General features: G+C 39.7%; 1 protein-coding gene across 3 annotated transcripts in view; it reads right to left on the bottom strand.

Moving 5' to 3' along the window:
* Positions 1–500: 500 nt before the first annotated feature.
* Positions 501–19,135, bottom strand: part of Slc9b1 (solute carrier family 9 member B1) — a 49,812-nt gene continuing 31,177 nt past the window's right edge. For all 3 annotated transcript variants that reach the window (XM_059266295.1, XM_059266297.1, XM_059266296.1), the window contains exons 9-13: positions 11,838–11,944; positions 10,490–10,639; positions 8,459–8,567; positions 7,311–7,447; positions 501–732 (exon numbers count right to left, since the gene is read on the bottom strand). In XM_059266295.1, the coding sequence (XP_059122278.1) occupies positions 520–732; positions 7,311–7,447; positions 8,459–8,567; positions 10,490–10,639; positions 11,838–11,944 (716 nt within the window). In that variant the 3' untranslated portion in view covers positions 501–519. The remainder of the gene's footprint in view (positions 733–7,310; positions 7,448–8,458; positions 8,568–10,489; positions 10,640–11,837; positions 11,945–19,135) is intronic.

The raw sequence follows: 19,135 nt of genomic DNA, 5'->3' as shown, positions 1-19,135 counted from the left end.
CCACTTGAAGTTTAGCCTCTCATCTTGTCATGCTCAGAACTCAAAGCATTTTTTTCTCTCTTTAGATTCATTTAGGGTTTTTTTTTTTTAATTTTTGTTGTTTGTTTGTTTGTTTCCAGAGCTGAGGACCAAACCCAGGGCCTTGCGCTTGCTAGGTAAGCGCTCTACCACTGAGCTAAATCCCCAACCCCGGTTCATTTAGTTTTTACTATGCTTATTTTGTATTACAACATAAAATTCAGCCTTAAGGATTACTTTGCATTTTTCTACGGTATTTGCTGACTAACTTTATTCTTAAAATAGGCAAATACAAAACTAAAAAAGCATTGCATTTAATACTATTTTTATTAAGTTTACTTTGGACGCAAAAGTCAGACAGAGGAAAACCCTGTATAGGAATAGTGCATTTACTGACTCCAGGCTTCTATGAACAATCTCAACCTTCTGTACTGTAACATTTTTTTTTTCTGTCACATGAGATAATTCATTAGATGAAGCAAGTGGGTGATGGCAAACTTTTTAATGTTCAAACTGTGATAGCTCCATTTCTATAGGGCCTGTCACATCACTACGATCAAGGATTTTGGGTCCCAGTATGCCGATGAGGAGAGCTCCATTTGGAGCTGTGATCAGGATGGCTAGAAAGGCTACTGTCATCACATCCTTCGAATATGCTTCCAAGTGGGGTGCCATGTCCCTGGCTTTCTCTAGAGCCAGAGGACCTAAGACAGCCTGCAGTAAGGGAAGACACAAAGCAAAGAAAAAATGTTATTGTTATAAAAGCACACACAATCAAACTGAGTGATAAAGTACTAGAGAGAAAAGACCAAATATGGAGTAATTTCTATCATTTAATCATTAATTGTATATTTTCTAGCAAATATACCTGGAAGAAAACAACCTGGACAAATCAAAGGGTAGACATTTGGGGGCCAATTGTGTACTCCTCTCCCCAGGGAATTCCCACCTCAGCACCTCTTTCATGTGCTCACACTGTTCCTGGAACTTAGGGCTTACAAGTGGACCAGTATGGCTTACACGTTTTTGTTATATGCCACTAGGTTCATGTATGCAACAAGACAGCACAAACACTGATGTCTCCAGGGTGTGTGCTCTTCCCATTGTCCCTCCTGTTTGGGATGAATGGGAAACTGGCCAGAGCTGGAATCTGGCAAACTGCCTTTGAATCCTGTTCTTGCCCAATCAGGTGAGTGACCCCTTAAACAGGGACTCCGGGTCACTGACCTAACCACTTGTCTGCACCACAACACCTCACTGGATGGTTATGACAATGAAACAGGAGAGTACAAAGGATACCTAGCGCACAGTAAGGATTCAGATAATTTTGAGTTTCTCTCTTCTTTCCCCCCGAGGAGATACATTCTTTTAAATTCCTACTGAGTCAAAAAGGTACCCATGCCTCCCACTCACAACCCCCAGCTAGTTATCTTTGATCATTTATTTACTTATTTTCTTTTGTTTTTGAGATAAGGTCTCACTGCACAGCCCATGTCTACCTCCTGAGTACTAGAATTACAGGCTAATTACAGCTACTGTGGCTGGTTTATATTTTTTATTTATTGTCTTTATATTTACTTATTATTTACATATACAAATCTAGGCAAGAAATTGCCTTAAAATTTCCAGGAATTAAATATAAGTACACATCATCTATGGAATTGTACAGTAATGGCATAATGGTAGAAATGTTACTTCTCATGTGGGACATTATGGCAAAAGAACCCCCCCCCCCATTGAAGATCAATCATTAAGGGTTTTTCTAATGATAACTTTTAAACTGTTTTTATTTTCTGTGAATGAGTGCTTGTTTGCATGTGTGTATGCATGCCATATGCAGAGGCACCCTCAGAGGCTGGAAGAGGACATTAATTTCCTGGAACTGGAACAAACGGTTGTGAGCCAGCGTGTAGGTACTAGGACCTGAACCCAGGCCTTTGTGAGAGCACGGAGTCCTCTTAACCAATGAACTATCTCTCTCCAGCCCCAAGTAATAACTTTTTACTGAACACAAGCTAGTGTGCTAGATGCCAGGGAGAAAAGAAGCAGACAGAAACAGGTTCTAAAGAATACTCAAATCTATATGAGGTTTTGAACATAAGAGAACTGCCAAAAACGTTAAGAAACGATGATAGTAACACTAATAATAATATTTTCACAATTATGTAGCGTTTGTCATGAAGTAAGTGCCGTTCTTAAAGCTTTACATGTATTAACTCATTTACTCCTTTGACAAACTTGCCCCATGGGAACTACTATTAGAAGGTAAATATCCTCACTAAACATCGGAGATTTAGTTATCGTTTCATTGGAAAATTCAGACAGTTTACATCTGTGAACATCTTTGTGATCTCCTACCATTTCCCTCTAATTTTCACCAGAATCTCTAACTAAAGGCATGAGAGAAAGTCTAAAGCTTAGTGTCCTTGTCTGATTTCCACTGCTGTGATAAACACCATGACCAAAACCAATCTGACAAGAAAAAGGTTTATTCTATTTACAGCTGTCATCCATCATGAAGAGAAGTCAGGACAGGAACTCATGGCAGGAACCTGGAGGCAGGAACCGAGACAGAGACCAGGGGAGAACCTGGCTTGCTGACCCGCTCTCTGGCTCACAGTCAGCCCACCTTTCTTATATAACTCTGGCCAATCTGCCTAGAGATGATGCTACCTCTGGTCAGTTAAGCCTTCCCACACCAGTTAGTAATGAAGAAAATGCCTCACAAACATGGCCACAAGCCAATCCAATCAAGGCAATTTTGGGCTGCAGCCCCTTCTTCCCAGGTGATTCTTGGTTTGTCAAGATGACAGCTGAGGTTGACATTTCACACTGTCAACTTTGACACACAAACACATCACTTTAATCCATAATTTTTCCTTCTTGCTTGTCCCCAATATCTCTTATTAACATCATAATATAAAATATAATTTTAAAAGTCCCACAGTCTTTAAAAAAATTCAATACTTCAAAAGTCCAGTTTCTTATTAACTCCAATTCCAGGGGATCCAACATGCTCTTCTGGCCTCTGCAGACACTAGGCATGCATGTAGTGCACACACACACATGCAGGCAAAACATTCATACACATAAAATTAAAATAAATAAACCTAAAAAAAGTTATATACTTGCTTATTCCAAAAGGTAAGAATCAAGGTACAGTTACAATCAGATCAAAGCAAAACCAAAGTCCATCAGTATAAATCCATGTTTTGTAGTTCCAACATCACAGACTCACTCATGATCTTTTGATCTAAAGGGCTTGGGTGGCCTCACTTCTATAGTACACACAGCTTGTCCAGTAGGCTCAGGCTGGCTCCATTCCAGAACTCTCCACCCCACAACTGCCACTGTCTTTGGGTCATGTTCCACAGATCCAGCATCTCAAACATCCTGGGGTCTCTTCTGAAACTGAGGCTACACCTTCACTAATGACCTCTCCTGGTTTCTTCGGAGACTCAGAACCTGTCACATGATGCCACACCTCACTTTGTCTCCATGACCTCTTCAATCCTGCATCTTTCAGGTGCAAAAACCAGTATCACACAGGAGACTCTTAAACTTTACCAAGGTTGGATGCCAAATTGAGATGCAGTTCTGCACCACTACCACCACAGTATGTATGCTGACTCTAAGGAACTCCTTCCAAGAATTCCACTTCAATAATACCAGTCTCTTATCAATCACAGCTGATTCTTCAGTCCCAGCTGACCAGCATCCTTTGTCCCAGTAAAGCACACAAAGTTTCACTTCCACAAATTCTTAATTCAAATATAGCATATTAACAGTACTGACAGAATCTTTGAAGGATTCTCAAAATTCCCTCTGAAACTTTACAGACTAGGCCTCCATTGTCTAAATTTCTTTCAGCATTCTTATCTTCCAAGTGCTCAATAGATTTTCTAATCCAAAGTTCCAAACACTACCACACACCACACTTCTGGGACTAACTACTGTCATAATTTTCTTCCTGTTGCTGTGACAAACACCTTGATCAAAATCAACTTGGAGAGAAAAAGGACAATTCCATCTTACAGTTTATGGTCCATCATTGAGAGAAGCCATGGCAGGAACCTGAGGCAGGAGCTGATGTAGAGTCCATGGAGGGGTGCTGCTTACTGGCTTGTTTTCTGGCTCATGTCCTTTCTTAGATAGCCCAGGCCAACCTGCCTAGGGACAGTCCACCCACAGTGGGCTAGGCAGTCCTATATCCATTAGCAATGAAGAAAGGGCCTCACAGACAAGTCAATATGATCAAGGCAACTCTTAAGTTGAGATGCCTTCTTCCTAGGTGACTCTAGGTTTGTGTCAAGACGACAGCTGAAGCTGACTATGATGCTCAGGAGTCACAGACACTATTTCAGCAGCAGAAAAGAGAAGAATGGGAAGAAATGTTAAACTTAATTTTTTTGTTCTAACTCATATATGGGACACAAGGTTCTTGCATAGAAAATGTTGGTGGTATAGTTAAGTGGTAGAGCACTAGCCTACTATGCGCAAGATCTTGAGTTTGGGGAAAAAAAAGTTTCTATATGTCTTTCCAGTTCTTGATGTTTGTACAGAATACATCTTAGCTTGGATGCTATGAAAAAGGGACAAGAGGAAGCAGAGTAAAGCAGCTTGAGTAGTGGGCTTTCTTCATACTTGCTTGGTTTTCATTCTGCTTTAGGAAATGATGGATAAACCAAAACACAAGTGTATCAATGGAAGGAAGGGTAACAGACAGACAGATGGAGATTCTTCTTAAAGATCTATTGTTTGCTGCCCAAAAAACATGTTATTCTATGACTTCAAGGTAAGACAAAATAACTATAATATTGTTCATGGAACACCACTGTATACCAGAAATTGTACTGAGCTTTACAGGGATTATTTCATCCAACCTCACACCACCACCATTCAGTAGATATTGTCATAGATCCTTATATAAAAGGAGGAATTCAATGAGCCAACAGACAAAGAAGTAACTACCTAAAGGCCTAGGCAAGCAACATAGTATTCAAAAGCAACAATCTGGCCTTAAAGGCTTGTGGTTCTAACACTATAGAGAATTTGTTTCATAAAAATGTACAAGCTTCTATTTTGTAACCACAAAGTAGAGGGGAAAAAATCCCAGGAAAGCAAGGTTTTATGCTGCCATCAAATGTTAACAGTTAACAGTAAGTAGCAATACCTTTTAAAAGAAGGAAAGTATTATAGAATAAGAGGATAAAACTACAAAGTCTTCATTAATTCAATCATTTATTTGTGTAGGTATGCAGGACATGTTTACCTTTGTCCTAGCTAGTTTTTCTGTTTGTTTTTGTGTTTTGTCAATCTGACACGTTAGAGTTATCTGGGGAGAGGAACCGCTATTGAGAAAATGTTTCCGTAGCATTTTCTTTTTTCTTTTTTCTTTTGTTTTTTTTTTTTGGTTTTTCGAGACAGGGTTTCTCTGTGTAGCTTTGTGCCTTTCCTGGAGCTCTCTCCGTAGCCCAGGCTGGCCTCGAAACTCACAGAGATCCACCTGGTTCTGCCTCCTGAGTGCTGGGATTAAAGGTGTGCGCCACCACCACCTGGCTCATTTTCTTGATTAATGATTGATGTGGCAGGGCCCAGTCCACTGTGGGAGGCGCTACCCTTACACCCATCATTTTGAATGGTATAAGAAAACAAGCTTGAGCAAGTTATGGAGAACAAGCCAGTAAGCAAGGTTCTCCTGACTTTTACTTTACTCCCTGCTGCCGAGTTCCTGCCTTGAGTTCCTATGTTGGCTTCCCTTGATGATGGATTGTGGTTTGGAAGTATAAGATGAATAAACTCTTTCTCCGCTCAGTTGCTTTTGGTCATGGTGTTTTATCACAGCAATAGAAATCCTAATTAAGACAACTTTCCTCCTGCCAGGAATTGTGTCAAACAGTAGGGAAAAAACAAGAAAGGAAACAAACAAAATGCCCCCAAAAGACACTATCTCTGTCCTTCCTGGTAGTCACAGTCATATGACATAGAAACAGAGGTCCAATTAAAACCAACATGTATGCATTGTGTGGTGGAGTGAGTGGCAGGGTGCAGAAAGATACACTTACAAAACCAGTGTGTCTCTAAAGGTGTAACATTTGCCTCTATAGCATTCAGCCAAACAAAAATAGCCCCATATTATGATGTTATTTTATTGTATAGATTTTTTGAGACAGGGTCTATCGATGTAGCCCTGGCTGTCCTAGAATTCTCTATGTAGACCAGGCTGGCCATTAGCTCACAGAGTTAATGCCTGTCTCTGCTTTCCAGGTGCTGGAAAAAGGTATACATCACCATGCCTGGGCTTATTTCATACTTTAGGGAAACAGAAAAAAAATTTCATAAAATTTAGAAATCATTTGTCCTTTAAAAGCACTCTTCTAATTTTCAGAACAATTGCTTTAAAAACAAATCTTTTAAATGGTGTGGTGTGTGTGTGTGTGTGTGTGTGTGTGTGTGTGTGTGTGGTGTACATGTGTGTGCACATATATGCATGAGCATATGTGCCTGTTTGTGCTCATGGGAAGGCCAGATGTCAGCTGTCCCGTCAGTCACTCTGCCTGATTCCTGTGAGCCATGGAGCTCCCAGGTTACCAATGGGCTGGCGGCTGGCAAGCCGTGGCAGTCCTCCAACCATCTCTGCCCTGCCCTCCCCACACCCAGCCCGAGGACTCCGGGCACTGAAGCCAAGCCTGTTTTCACGTAGGTGCTAGGGATCCAAGCTCAGTTCCATACTTGCATGGCAAACACTCTCTCCCCAGCTCTAGGTTTTAAGAAGTAGTTATCAATCAAACATGGGAAGTACAATTTGTCATTAGAGAAATATTTTGGGGCGGGGGAGATGGGAACCCTTTCCTTTTTTTTTTTTTAAGATTTATTTATTTATTTATTTATTTATTTATTTATTTATTATGTGCATTGGTGTTTTGCCTGTATATACTCTGTGTGAAGGCATCGGATCCCCGGGACTCGAGTTAGACAGTTGTGAGCCTAGTTCTCTGGAAGAGCAGCCCGTGCTCTTAACTGCTAAGCCATCTCTTCAGCCCTCATTTAGAACTTTTTTTTTTTAAGAATTTATTTATATTTTATGTATGAGTGTTCTGCATGCCAGAAGAGGGCATCATATCCTCTTATAGATGGTTGTGAGCCACCATGGGGTTGCTGGGAATTGAACTCAGGACCTCTGGAAGAGCAGCCAGTGCTCTTAACCATTGAGCCATCTCTCCAGCCCTCATTTAGAACTTTTAAAACTTGTCCAAACTAAAATTATTATTAATGACTGAGTATGTTCCTACCTGGACTGTAGCTTTGGGGATCCATGATAAAGCAATAAATACTTTCTCCTTAAAACGAAATTCAGCAAAAGACATCAATGTAAAAGTGGCTATAATTCGAGCCGATAATGCAAAACCCAAAGTAGCAATACACATGCCTACAATACATATAAACAAATGTAAAAAACAAAGCATTTGGGAGGAAACTATTTTTGCCTAGAGAGATGAATTCTAAAATTTCTGAAAATATTTTGAGGCTGTTGCTTCACTATATCTATTTTAAGTAAAAAACAGTAATTATAAAGCGTACAAAGTAAAAATGAGGTGTTGTTGAGTGTGTATATGTGTATAGGGGTGTATTGGGGTGTACATGTGCACTTACGCAGGCTAGGGGTTTATGTTTGGTGTCTTCCTCAATGGTTTCTTCTTTTTTTAAAAAATTTATTTATTTGCATTGGTATTTTGCCTGCATGTATGTCTGTGTGAGGGTGTCAGATCTTGGAGTTAGAGACAGTTGTTAACTGTCATGTGGGTGCTGGGAATTGAACCCAAGTCCTCTTTTAATCTCTGAGCCATCTCTCTAGCCCTCAATGGCTTCTTTTTGAGACAAGGTCCTGACCTTGGAGCTTACTAATTGGCTATCCTGGCAAGCTTCAGGGATTCTCCTGTCTCCACCTCCCAGTGCTGCTGAGACTGGGCTTTACATGGGTGTCTGGGATCATCTATGGGTCCTAAGGATCACATGACTAGCAATTTACCAGCCAAGCTATCTCCCCAGCCTTTACAGAGGCTTCTACTACAGTTTAGATTATGTGAGGTGGGATTACCGTGAAAAGAAAGAGGATGACAGGACAGTCAGTTCACTTGAGGTAATATATTTTGAATGGAATGCGTTTAATTGTGAACTGCCTTTTTAGGGGACATGTTTAAAGGCATGCAGTCAGAAGCATCTAATGATAGCTAATGTTTCCTGAAATCCCTTTCTTTGGATCACTTGGGTTGTCTTTGATGAAAACAAAGAAATGCACAGGTAGAGGAAAAGATAGCAGATGCGATTCAGTGTCATTTTTGAAGGTCTTTAAGGTTACTAAAAGGTATGGTATACAGAAAAAAAAGTATTCATAATTTTAAAAATCCGTTTATATCTTCTGTGCTTTATGTACTCTTACCAATAGTTTTCGATTCAAGAGCTTCAACAGATACTTCTGTTCCAACTAAGCCAAAAAGAAGTGGCTGAAAAACATTCCACATATTTGCGACAATTTTTTGGATTCCAACCTATAAGAAAGAGAAATGCATTTCAGTTATTATAGCATAACTGCACTTCAGAACTTTACATTTTTTTGGTTATTGTGTACATACATTTGGCTACATTTCAGAAATTTAAAGCCATTTTTAAAATTTAATAAACTGATGATAGTTCATTTTTAGGGAAAATGTTAAAACTTAACTTATGAAAATTGAGCAATGTGCCGGGCGGTGGTGGCGCACGCCTTTAATCCCAGCACTCGGGAGGCAGAGCCAGGTGGCTCTCTGTGAGTTCGAGGCCAGCGTGGGCTACCAAGTGAGTTCCAGGAAAAGGCGCAAAGCTACACAGAGAAACCCTGTCTCGAAAAACCAAAAACCAAAAAACAAAACAAAACAAAAAAAAAAATGAGCAATGTCATTTATCCAAACAGAATTTGGTTAAGGAAACAAACAAAGCCATACATTAAGCAGTATCATCTCATCACTGTGTTCCAGAAAAGGAAAAGTCTTTGGAGTCCTCATAATATTCAGAACTAGGGACAGAAACACAGCACGTGGGATGCGAACATACCCAGCTCATTCAGCCTCCCGGTCCCTCAGAAGGGTGTAGGAAAACCTGCCAAATGACAATTCTGGAACCCAGTGTATGAAATGAATTTAGATAGGTCATAAACAAGCAGGAAGAAAATATTCTGGTACTTTGCTAGGCCTGCTTCCTAAGACTCATGTTGAGTACTTCAAAATTATTTTCAGTAACTCTCCTATTCTGTTGGCAGGAGTGTAAGTACTGAAAATCTTTCCAAGTGATAATTTAGCAGTAGCCATCAAAATAAAGACTATTTTTTTAACCTAGAAATCCCATTTCTATGAATCTATCCCTACAGGATACTTGTATATATGAAAAGGCTACATTAAGTAATTTGTTCATGGTAGTAACTTTTTTTTTTTTTTTTTTTTTTTTTTTTTTTGGTTTTTCAAGACAGGGTTTCTCTGTGTAGCTTTGCGCCTTTCCTGGATCTCGCTCTGTAGACCAGGCTGGCCTTGAACTCACAGAGATCCGACTGGCTCTGCCTCCCGAGTGCTGGGATTAAAGGCATGCGCCACCACCGCCCGGCGGTAGGAACATTTTTATTTTAAAAACAGAATATATATACATATCTATAAATATAGTATTGGTTAAAATGATTAATTTAAGAGAATAAGCTGAATATTTAGGGGGAGTAAGGAATAAAGAAATCATTTGCATTCAGTCTATATGTTTTAATCTTTATGAACATGTTTTCCTTTTTGTACCATTTTTATGCCATCAGTTAAAGAAGTATAAGTTGAGCAGGTAGAATGTCTCAGTGGGTAAAGCTGCCTGTCACAAAGTTTGACAACCTGAGTTCAAGTACCAGGACCCACACAGTGAAAGAAACAACTGACTTCTATAAGTTGTCCTCTGACCTCCTTGCCCTTCCCATAAATAAATGTAATAATCATCATAATAATGAAGTATAAATTAAACAAGTTCATTCAATGAAAGGAAAGCCAAAACAAATAGTGAGCAGAATAAATATCCACTTTTAGCCAACTTAATTCAAGTACTAACTAGTGTAATAGAATAAAAAACAAAACCCAATATAGCATTTGGGGCACAGATATGCTAAATTTTATGAACATGTTTTTATGGATAAATTGTAGAACTAAAAATATAAAAAATAAAGTATCTAATAAGAGCTATATAATCAAATCACATAAAACTTAGAGGAAATCCTGATGTGAGAACACACGTTCTAATTGCATTTTACTATAGTTCAAAGAGGTTTTCTTTAATACGTAAGTCCTCACTCCACGCACTTCCTGGGGAAGTGGAACATCTTCCACTAGATGGAGGGAGGCAGTTTGCTAAATGCCCATTATATAGTTCAAAATTCAGCTATTTTATCTCTAAAGAAATTAGAAATACTCGCCTTCTCTTTAGCCCATTTTTTTGCTGCCATGAACGACAACACTAGTGTGACCAGTCCTCCAGATCCATGTAAGCCTAAGTGCTGACAGCCTAAGACAGCAGAAATACATATACTCAGAACAAGGAAGGCTCGCCTCTGTGTAAGTCTCTCCTAGAAATACATATTTAGAAGTTGTTTTACATTAAACATACAAGATGTAGCATTATCTTTTTCTTACCTTTTGCTACAATATTTGTAAAGGTTGTATTAAATAGTCTCTAAAATGTTGATTTGCATCAAAACTTTCAGCAAACTCAAAACCAAGTAATTCATCAAATATGAGACTTTCCCTCTTTACGCAGTGCTGACCGCAACATGAAAATGCTTACCAGACTACCTGAAAAGTGAGGAGACAGTTCCTCCAACAATGAGTTGTTCAAAGTAAATTGTTTGAAGATTTCTTTATTTAAAAGATTTGGTAACTTTGATGCAAGTTACCAAATTGCAAACAATTACAAATGACAATTGTTGAGTTCAAAACCAGACTCAGCTATATATAGAGAGAGACTTTGTCTCAAAATTGCCATCACCACCACCACCAACAACCAGGTCTAAAACCCTTGTCAAAGGGGAAGGAGGCAAATTTAAATCAGAAAATATGGATAGGTAAATTGGAACTTATCTCTGTTGCAAAGATGTTCAGGAGAAAGTTTTGGAAAAAGAGACTAAGAAAATTGTCCAGGATCAATAGATGATTTAGTGGAAGTGGGGGCGGAGTGGAAGGAAGAGGGGAGTCACATCCATTGTTCTCAGTATTTTAATCTACCAGATCAAGACACAGCAACGTTAACCAAGACTGCCTGGAATCAGCCACTATTAGGCTCAGTTTTAAGCATACAGTAGGCATCAGAGGCAACGTTTGGGGAAAGAGTCTTAAGCATAGACTTTTGTTTCAGTCTTTCTAAAGTTGTCTCAGAAAGCTTTATGCTGCACCCATGCTGTAGCTTGGATGTGAACTGTCCCCCAAAGTCCTTGTATTAGAAGCTTGATTCAGGGTGGTGGTGTGGGGCATGGCAGGACCCCTGGAAATCAGGGAAGCATGCTACTAAGCAAGTTGTTAGGGTCCAGTCGCTTCCTTCTCTTACTATGTTCCAGGGTTCATGACATAGTTAGCTTTGCTCTGCCGCTCCTTCCTGCAGTGGTACACTGCCAGGGTGATGAGGGAGGTCGGTAGCAGACTGCAGCCCCCCAAACTGTGGGCTAAATAAACCTTCTGTTTTAAAGATTAAGAGTATACTAGGTAGTTCATTACAGTGATGGGAGGCTGATTAACACACTAAAGTTGTACAAACCACTTTTTTTTATTTACCTGATCTCCACTTGGAAAATGCTGAATAAAAATTCCCATAACAATTCCTACCAGCACACCAATAAATACATCCCGCAAGGATGATAGGATATTGCTGACTACACTACCTGTAAGGGCACAAAATAAAAGAAACTTTTCACTGAGAAATATTTTCATGTACACTGTACATTAGAGAATAAGACCTACAGTGGTTCATGAGGAAGAATAACATTTCATAGAACAAATTACAAAATTGGACCCTTAATAGTGGCATGTGTGAAACATATTCAGAGCTCTCTAAAGTTAAATATCTATTCTTAATAATTTCATATAAACACACAACTGAAAATCTCCATTGTATAAATGGGTCAGAAAACAAAGAAATCATGTGCTCTCCTTACTCTCAACCTATCAGACCTGTAAGGGAGAAAATGGGAGAGCGAGCGAGCGACAGGAGCATTGATGTGGGCTGCTCAGGCCATGCTGACAATTCTGATATGCTGTGTGTAAAGCACACTTACATGTAGAAAGAACAACTTACCAAGAACAACCACATAAAACATTTGTATGCCACAGTTAAGCCTAAATATAGATGAGTCAATTAGGTTTTCAAATGAATAAATATTTTATATTGAGTCATTGTGTATTTTAAAAGGTAAACAACAACAACAAAAAACCCCTTGATCCTCAATTTAAAAAATTATTTGGTTTTACTCTGAGCATTGGATTAGCTAAACATATGTGTTAGAAATATTTTCCACTCAAAAGAATAGAGTGATATTGGTTAAGATGCTGGAATGGGAATCCTGAGCCTGGACCCCACAGATACACCAGAACTGAACAATAACAAACAGCCTAGAAGCCTTCCTGGAACTCTGTGTGCCAATTAAGAAGATGTGGCAGTCATGCAAGGGGGAAGTCAAGAACAATGGCCTGGAAACAAATGGAAGCCGCTAGTGTGCATTGTGCTGCTGGCAGCCCATCCCCAAGCTGGCACAGCAGTGGGGGGAGTAATCCCACTCACTACTTCCCCATTGAGAGGAAAAGAGAAGGCAGGGGCAGTTTTGGAGGCTGCCTAAAGCACTGGCCTTTGTCTCTCCTGCTTCTAACCTGATGCCCAAGTGTTGTCAAGAACAAAGGAGACGTCAGAAACATGCTCCTGAACCAGAGAGCTTTTGAAATTGTGCCAAGCATATAAAGGAAAATCATCAGTACTTTGCAATTTTTTAGAAAATATATGCTGGAGGAAGAACCCCCAAACTCATTTTATAAGGCCAGCACTACCTTGATGCCAACGCCAAACATACTGTAAGTAAACTATCCAGTGATGATGGAGTACCAGAAACCAGAGGCCTTGAACCAGACCAGTGACTCATTGCAGTGAACATTTGCTAGTAAAGCTGATAGGACACTGAGGGCCCCCAATGCCATCAGGATGAACGAAAAGGGGCTGGAGAGACAGGAAAGAAGGAGAAGCAAAGAGTTTTTTTCTTTATGTTTTGTTCTGTTTTGTTTTTGTTTGTTTGCTTCCTTGCTTTACCTTGTTTTGTTTTCTCCTGTGTGGGGGGGGGCGCTGCAGAGGTGATGGGAGAATATGGGAGGACCAGGAGGTAAGCAGATTTGGGGTGCATGATGTGAAACTACCAAAGAATCAATAAAGAAGTTAAATTAAAAAAAGAAAACTACAGGCCAATATTCCTAATAATTATACAAGAATCCTCAATACAATATGAGTAAATTGAACAGCACATTAATTGGGTTATATATTATGATCAAGTTGGATTTAATTCTGGAACGTAAAGGGATGCAAATGGATTTTTTTTAAAGATTTTATTTATTTTATGAGCATCTTGCTTGCGTGTATGTATATGTAAGATGTACATGTCTGATATCTTATAGATGCCAGAAGAAGGCATCAGATTGTCTTTATGTGGAGTTAGAGATGGTTTGGAGCCACCATGTAGATGCTGGAAACCAAACCCAGGTCCTCTAGAAGACAACAAATGCTCTTAACCACTGAGCCATCTCTATAGCACCCCAAAAATGTTTTTTATCTGGGGTCAAGATACAAAACTCTGTCATGAGATACAGTAAATTAAAAGGGACAGAAATCATAAGACCACCTTGTTTGATGCAGAAAAAAGCATTTGATGAGTCCAATAACCTTTTATGATGAAGTCACTCAATTTAAAATAAGAGCAATTTATCTCCCGAAAGCCCTGTAAGAAAAGCCCAGGGGCAACTCCATATAGATTGGCAAATGGAAACTTTCTTTTAAAGATCGGGAATAAGGTGATGATGTCATTTTCCCCAATTCTAGTCTCAAGGCACTGGAAGTTCTAGCTAGAGAAATTAGGCAAGAGAAATAAAAGGCATCTAAATGGAAAAGAAAAAAAATCCCTCTTTATGAGTAGATTGACCTTATATACAGTTTGGATCCCAGAACCCACATTAGAAAGTCAGATGCAGTTTGACTCCAACAACCAGTAAAAGGAGATGGAAGGCAGAGGTAGAATTTTTGAAAGCTTGAAGCTCACTAGCTTGGTATACAAAGCAGTGAATAATGACAGACTCTGTCTCAAAACAAGGTTGACGGTCAAGGCTGACACCAGAAGTAGTTCTCTGATTCCACATGTACACTCAGGCATGCTTTTCACCTGCACACCATCCCCTGATACACAATGAGATACAGGGAGAGAAACCTAACATTTATCCTCCAACACACAACCTGTCAGAACTAATAAACAAAACCAGCAAAGTTGTGTGCTGTGAAATCAACACTAAGATATCAGTTGTTTCATATATTAACAATGAAAAATTATAAAACTATGGAACTCATTTTGAATAGTATAAAAAGAAACAAAGAATAAATGTAATTAAGGAGGTGAAAGGCTTGTACTGATAATTGAAAACATTGCTGAGAGACGTTATAGACACATAAGTGGAAAATGTATTTGTGCATGATTCAATATAGTTATGGTGTCCATACATCCATACTAGTTGAAGAAACCTCTTTATTTTATGTGATTCCTATCAAAAATTCTAATGGATAGTTTGCTAGAAATGGAAAAGAGAACCTTAAAATTTATATAGAATGTTGAGGGACAGTGAAGAACCACATACTAGTGATCTTAATGCATGTGCAATTTGACATTTTGTTCTTTTTATAAAGCACAGTTGGAGTTCAAGTATTTTAATACAGGCTTAAGCACAAGGATTAAGAGAAAGAGGGGTACCCAGAGGAAAGTAAGCTACACCTAAGAGCATGGGTGTGTGCTGTGGGATGTCTTTCTGTATGCTGTGAATATGTGTTATTTCCATTGGCTAATAAAGCTTCATTGGCCTATGGCAGGGCAGGATGGAGCCAGGTGAGAAAATTCAAGAGAGATAATGAAAGGAGAAAGGAGTTGGGAGAGAAGCCAGCAGGCTTGATGCTGAAGGAGCAACAAGATGCCAGCAGACCAATAATGCCATGGCCACGTGGCAACATATAGATTTATAGAAATGGGTTAATTTGAGATCAAAGAGCTAGCTAGCCAGAAGCTAAAGCCATAGGCCATACAGTTTGTAATTAATATAAGCCTCCGTGTAATTATCTTAGAAGCGTCTGCGGGGCAATGGGGTTGGGCAGGACTGGAGAAACTTCCGGCTACAGGTGTGGTCTTCTCTAAGAAGACCTGCAGAAAGTAAAACCCAAGTGTGGGTGGGTATGGACTCTTCAAAGGAGAGCTGCCAATATTCTGTTCTTGATTTGTATTTTTCTAATGATTACATATGTTGAATAACTTTCAGATGCTTCTTAGTCATTTGTGTACCTTCTTTCAAGCCTAATTCCTGTTCTTTTAGCATTAGTCATCTGTAAACACCCTAAATTTACTTCTCCAAATTCTGGAGAGCAAGAAGTCAATATCAAGGCACCAACAGCTCTGGTGTCTGGTAAAGGTCTTTCCCTCATAGGCCACCTTCTTCTCTGTGGTCTCATGTGGTGAAAGGGATCCAGCCACACCTTTCATCAGAGCCCTACTAGCATCCATGAGGAGTGCCCTCATCCTCATCATTCCCAATAGGCCAAAGCTCAGACATCTCACTGGGCTTAGGTTCCAGGATTTGAATTCTGGAGACACAAAAACTTTCAGATTGTAGCAAAGGGCTTTGTTCATTTTAGCCTGAGGCATTTTCTTGTTCTTCCATATAATCTTCACATTATCAAACTTCCTTGATGACATTCTCCAAGTGTCATGTTTCCACTCTGGTTGATGTGTCACATATGTTTTTAAGGTTGATATCCCTATTTTACCAATATTTGCTTTTGTAGCCTGTTAGTGTTACATCAAAGAAACTATTGCTAAGTTTAGTGTCATAAAGCTTTTTCCTAATTTTATTCTTTTGAATATGAACATCTAGTTTCCCCATTACTGTTTGCAGAAGAAACTTTCCTTTCTCCATTAAGAACCCAGGAGTGGTGGCTCACACTTTTATCCTAGCACTGGGGAGCCTGAGACAGGAGAATTGCAGCAAATGCAAAGCTAGCCTAGGCTATACAGTGAGTTCCAAGCCAGTCTGGGCTAGAGAGTGAGCCTGTCTCAAAACAAAAAGGAAAGATAACATTAAACATGGGCACAAATGTTTCTACACAAGATATTCAATCTATTATTTTAATAGTAAATTATATAGCCAATTACAATTTTGTACAGGTTAGTAATTCTGAAACAATCCACTAATACTATACAACCATTCAAAATGACACAGAAATTGCCTGGATGGTTATATGTAACTAGTTCTGATTGTTTGGTAAGTTGGGCAAGAAGGATCATGAATTCCATGTCAGCCAGTATAACAACAGCAATCCTGTCTCCAAATTATTTTCTATATGAAAAGTATGTTTGTGATAATAAAAGTTAATAGCAAAATAATTTAGATTATGTGTAGAGATGAAAGGCAAAAATTGGGGCTGTCAATGGGGCTGGAGAGATGACTCAGCAGTTAAGAGCACTTGCTGCTCTTGCAGAGGATCTGGGTTCAGTTCCCAGCACCCACATAGAGGCTCACAACAATCTGTAATACCCTTTTCTAGCCTCTGTGGGCACTAAACACACATGGTGCACAAACTTATATGTATGCAAAACACACATATGCATAAAAATAAATCAATAAAAATAAATAAATTTTAAGAATTAGGGCTGTTGAGATGGCTCAGCAGTTAGAAGCGCTTGCCATGCAGACCCGACCATCTGAATTCAATCCCTAGGATTCATGGTGGCAAGGAGAGAAAAGGGGTTGGAAAGATGGCTCAATGGCTAAAACACACTGCTCTTCCAGAGGCTGAAAGTTGTTCTTAGCATTCTCAACTGCCTGTGACTTCTGCTCCAGATCCAGTGTCGTCTTCTAGGCTCTGAGGGTACCCACACACATGTGGCATACATACACATAAATGAAAATTAAAAAAAGGAGAGAGCCAACTCCTAAAACTTGTCCTCTGACCTCCACACATGTTTAGTGGCATGCATCCCATACCCTCTACCCCCACCATATCCACCACAGTAACAACAAATAAAATAATAATAAAGGCAAAAATAAAGGAGCCAAAAAGAAAGAGCAAAAGTCTCCATTCCCTAGCAGTGGGGCTCTAACTGCTCAGTTGCTGGCCCAGTGGATTGTGATGCCATAAACAGTTAGAGACTAACTATTAATGGCACCTCATTCCTAATGGCCAGTTTTAAGGACAAGTGGCCCTATTCAATTGACTACCTCAACATAGTGAGTTGCCCTCCTGAACTCAATTAAAACACAACTGCACACAAATGGCCCAGGAGGCAAGGCCAGATAACTTCTCTTAACTGCTATATAAAAGGAAACATTCCCTCTCAAGGGTACACCACTTTCTTTTTGAGACTTAGTTTGCTGTCCTTCTGGTCTGGTAAATACTTTTATTCATATGCCTTGGACTCATGGTACTCCTGTGGACAGTGTGGTCAATGTTCAGTGATTTTTATAATGGGAGAGGACTAGGGAGATGGCCCTATTAGTAAAATGCTAGATGGCAAACCCGAGACACTAATAGAGCTGGACATTTGAAATCACAGTAATGAGAAGGTGGGCACAGGAGGATCTCTGGAGCTCACTGACTAGTCAGCCTAGCCAAACTGTTGAGTTCCAGACACAGAGCGATCCTGTCGATGGCCAGTCAGCCTAGTCAAACTGTTGAGTTCCAGACACAGAGAGATCCTGTTGATGACCAGTCAGCCTAGCCAAACTCTTGTGCTCTAGGCACAGGGAAAAATCCTATCTCAACAAATAAGCTGAAGAACAATTGAAGAAAACATCCAATGTCAACCTCTGGGCTCCACATGCACATGTGTGCACATAGCCACACAACCATACATATGTACATATGTACATGCACATATATACACGCTTAGACACAGAAACACACAGAATAAAGGGAGACAGAAATAAAGAGAAGAGGGGAAAGAGATTTATATAATAAGGCTGAGAAAATATTCTTACCTAGTGGGGATGACTATTACAGATTTTATTTTTATCTTTTATATTTTTAAATATATTTTCTGATATTTAAAAAGAGACAGAGTCTGGATGGCCTTGAATTCCTGCGTTCATGTGATCCCTTCTTAGTCTCCTAAAATGCTGACATAGGCACACTACCACATCCAGCTCTTATCCACACTACTTTTAAAACTATCTTAATGCTTCTAGAATGTAGACAACTGAATTTTAAATACTGCAGATAATCAGAGCACCACTGACTGTGGAAATGCTAGCTTTTGAAAACTTTTCTTTAAAACTAAGAATTCCAATTTTGAGACCTGATTTTCCTGCTAAGTGTTTACTACCCAGTTCTCCTGTGGTCATGTCATCTTTGTCAACAGTTTTCCAACAACTCCATAAATGTGTCTTCAGGAGGGCAGTCTTTGTGCTCACTTACCTTCACAGTGAGCATGCCCAGCGTTGGAGTGGCACCTTCTGGCACTTTCCCGTTGGCCACTGTGAACTTTCCCAGCCTCTTTCCCACTGCAGGTCCTTTCACTCACAGGGCAGCAGCTGTGTGGCTGGAGACCCAGTGCTTTCCCCACCTGACCCCGCCTGTTTTGCCAGTTCCTCAAGCTCCAGGAAGGCTGAGTGGCCACTCCTCTTCCAGGTCTTGTCTAGAGTTATGTGATGTTCCAACATCATGACCACAGAGCCACCATGGCCACAGACATTACTATGCCTTTTCAAATTCTAGAGTACCCTCTGGGAATGTCAGGAAGGAGCTTCTGACATTCTGAAATGAGCAACAGGTGGTGACCTCAGACAATGGT

Source organism: Peromyscus eremicus, chromosome 6 (genome assembly GCF_949786415.1).
Source record: "Peromyscus eremicus chromosome 6, PerEre_H2_v1, whole genome shotgun sequence".
Lineage (NCBI taxonomy): Eukaryota > Metazoa > Chordata > Mammalia > Rodentia > Cricetidae > Peromyscus > Peromyscus eremicus.
The sequence above is the reverse complement of the archived record's forward strand: the minus strand, read 5'-3'. Positions and strand labels throughout refer to the sequence as shown.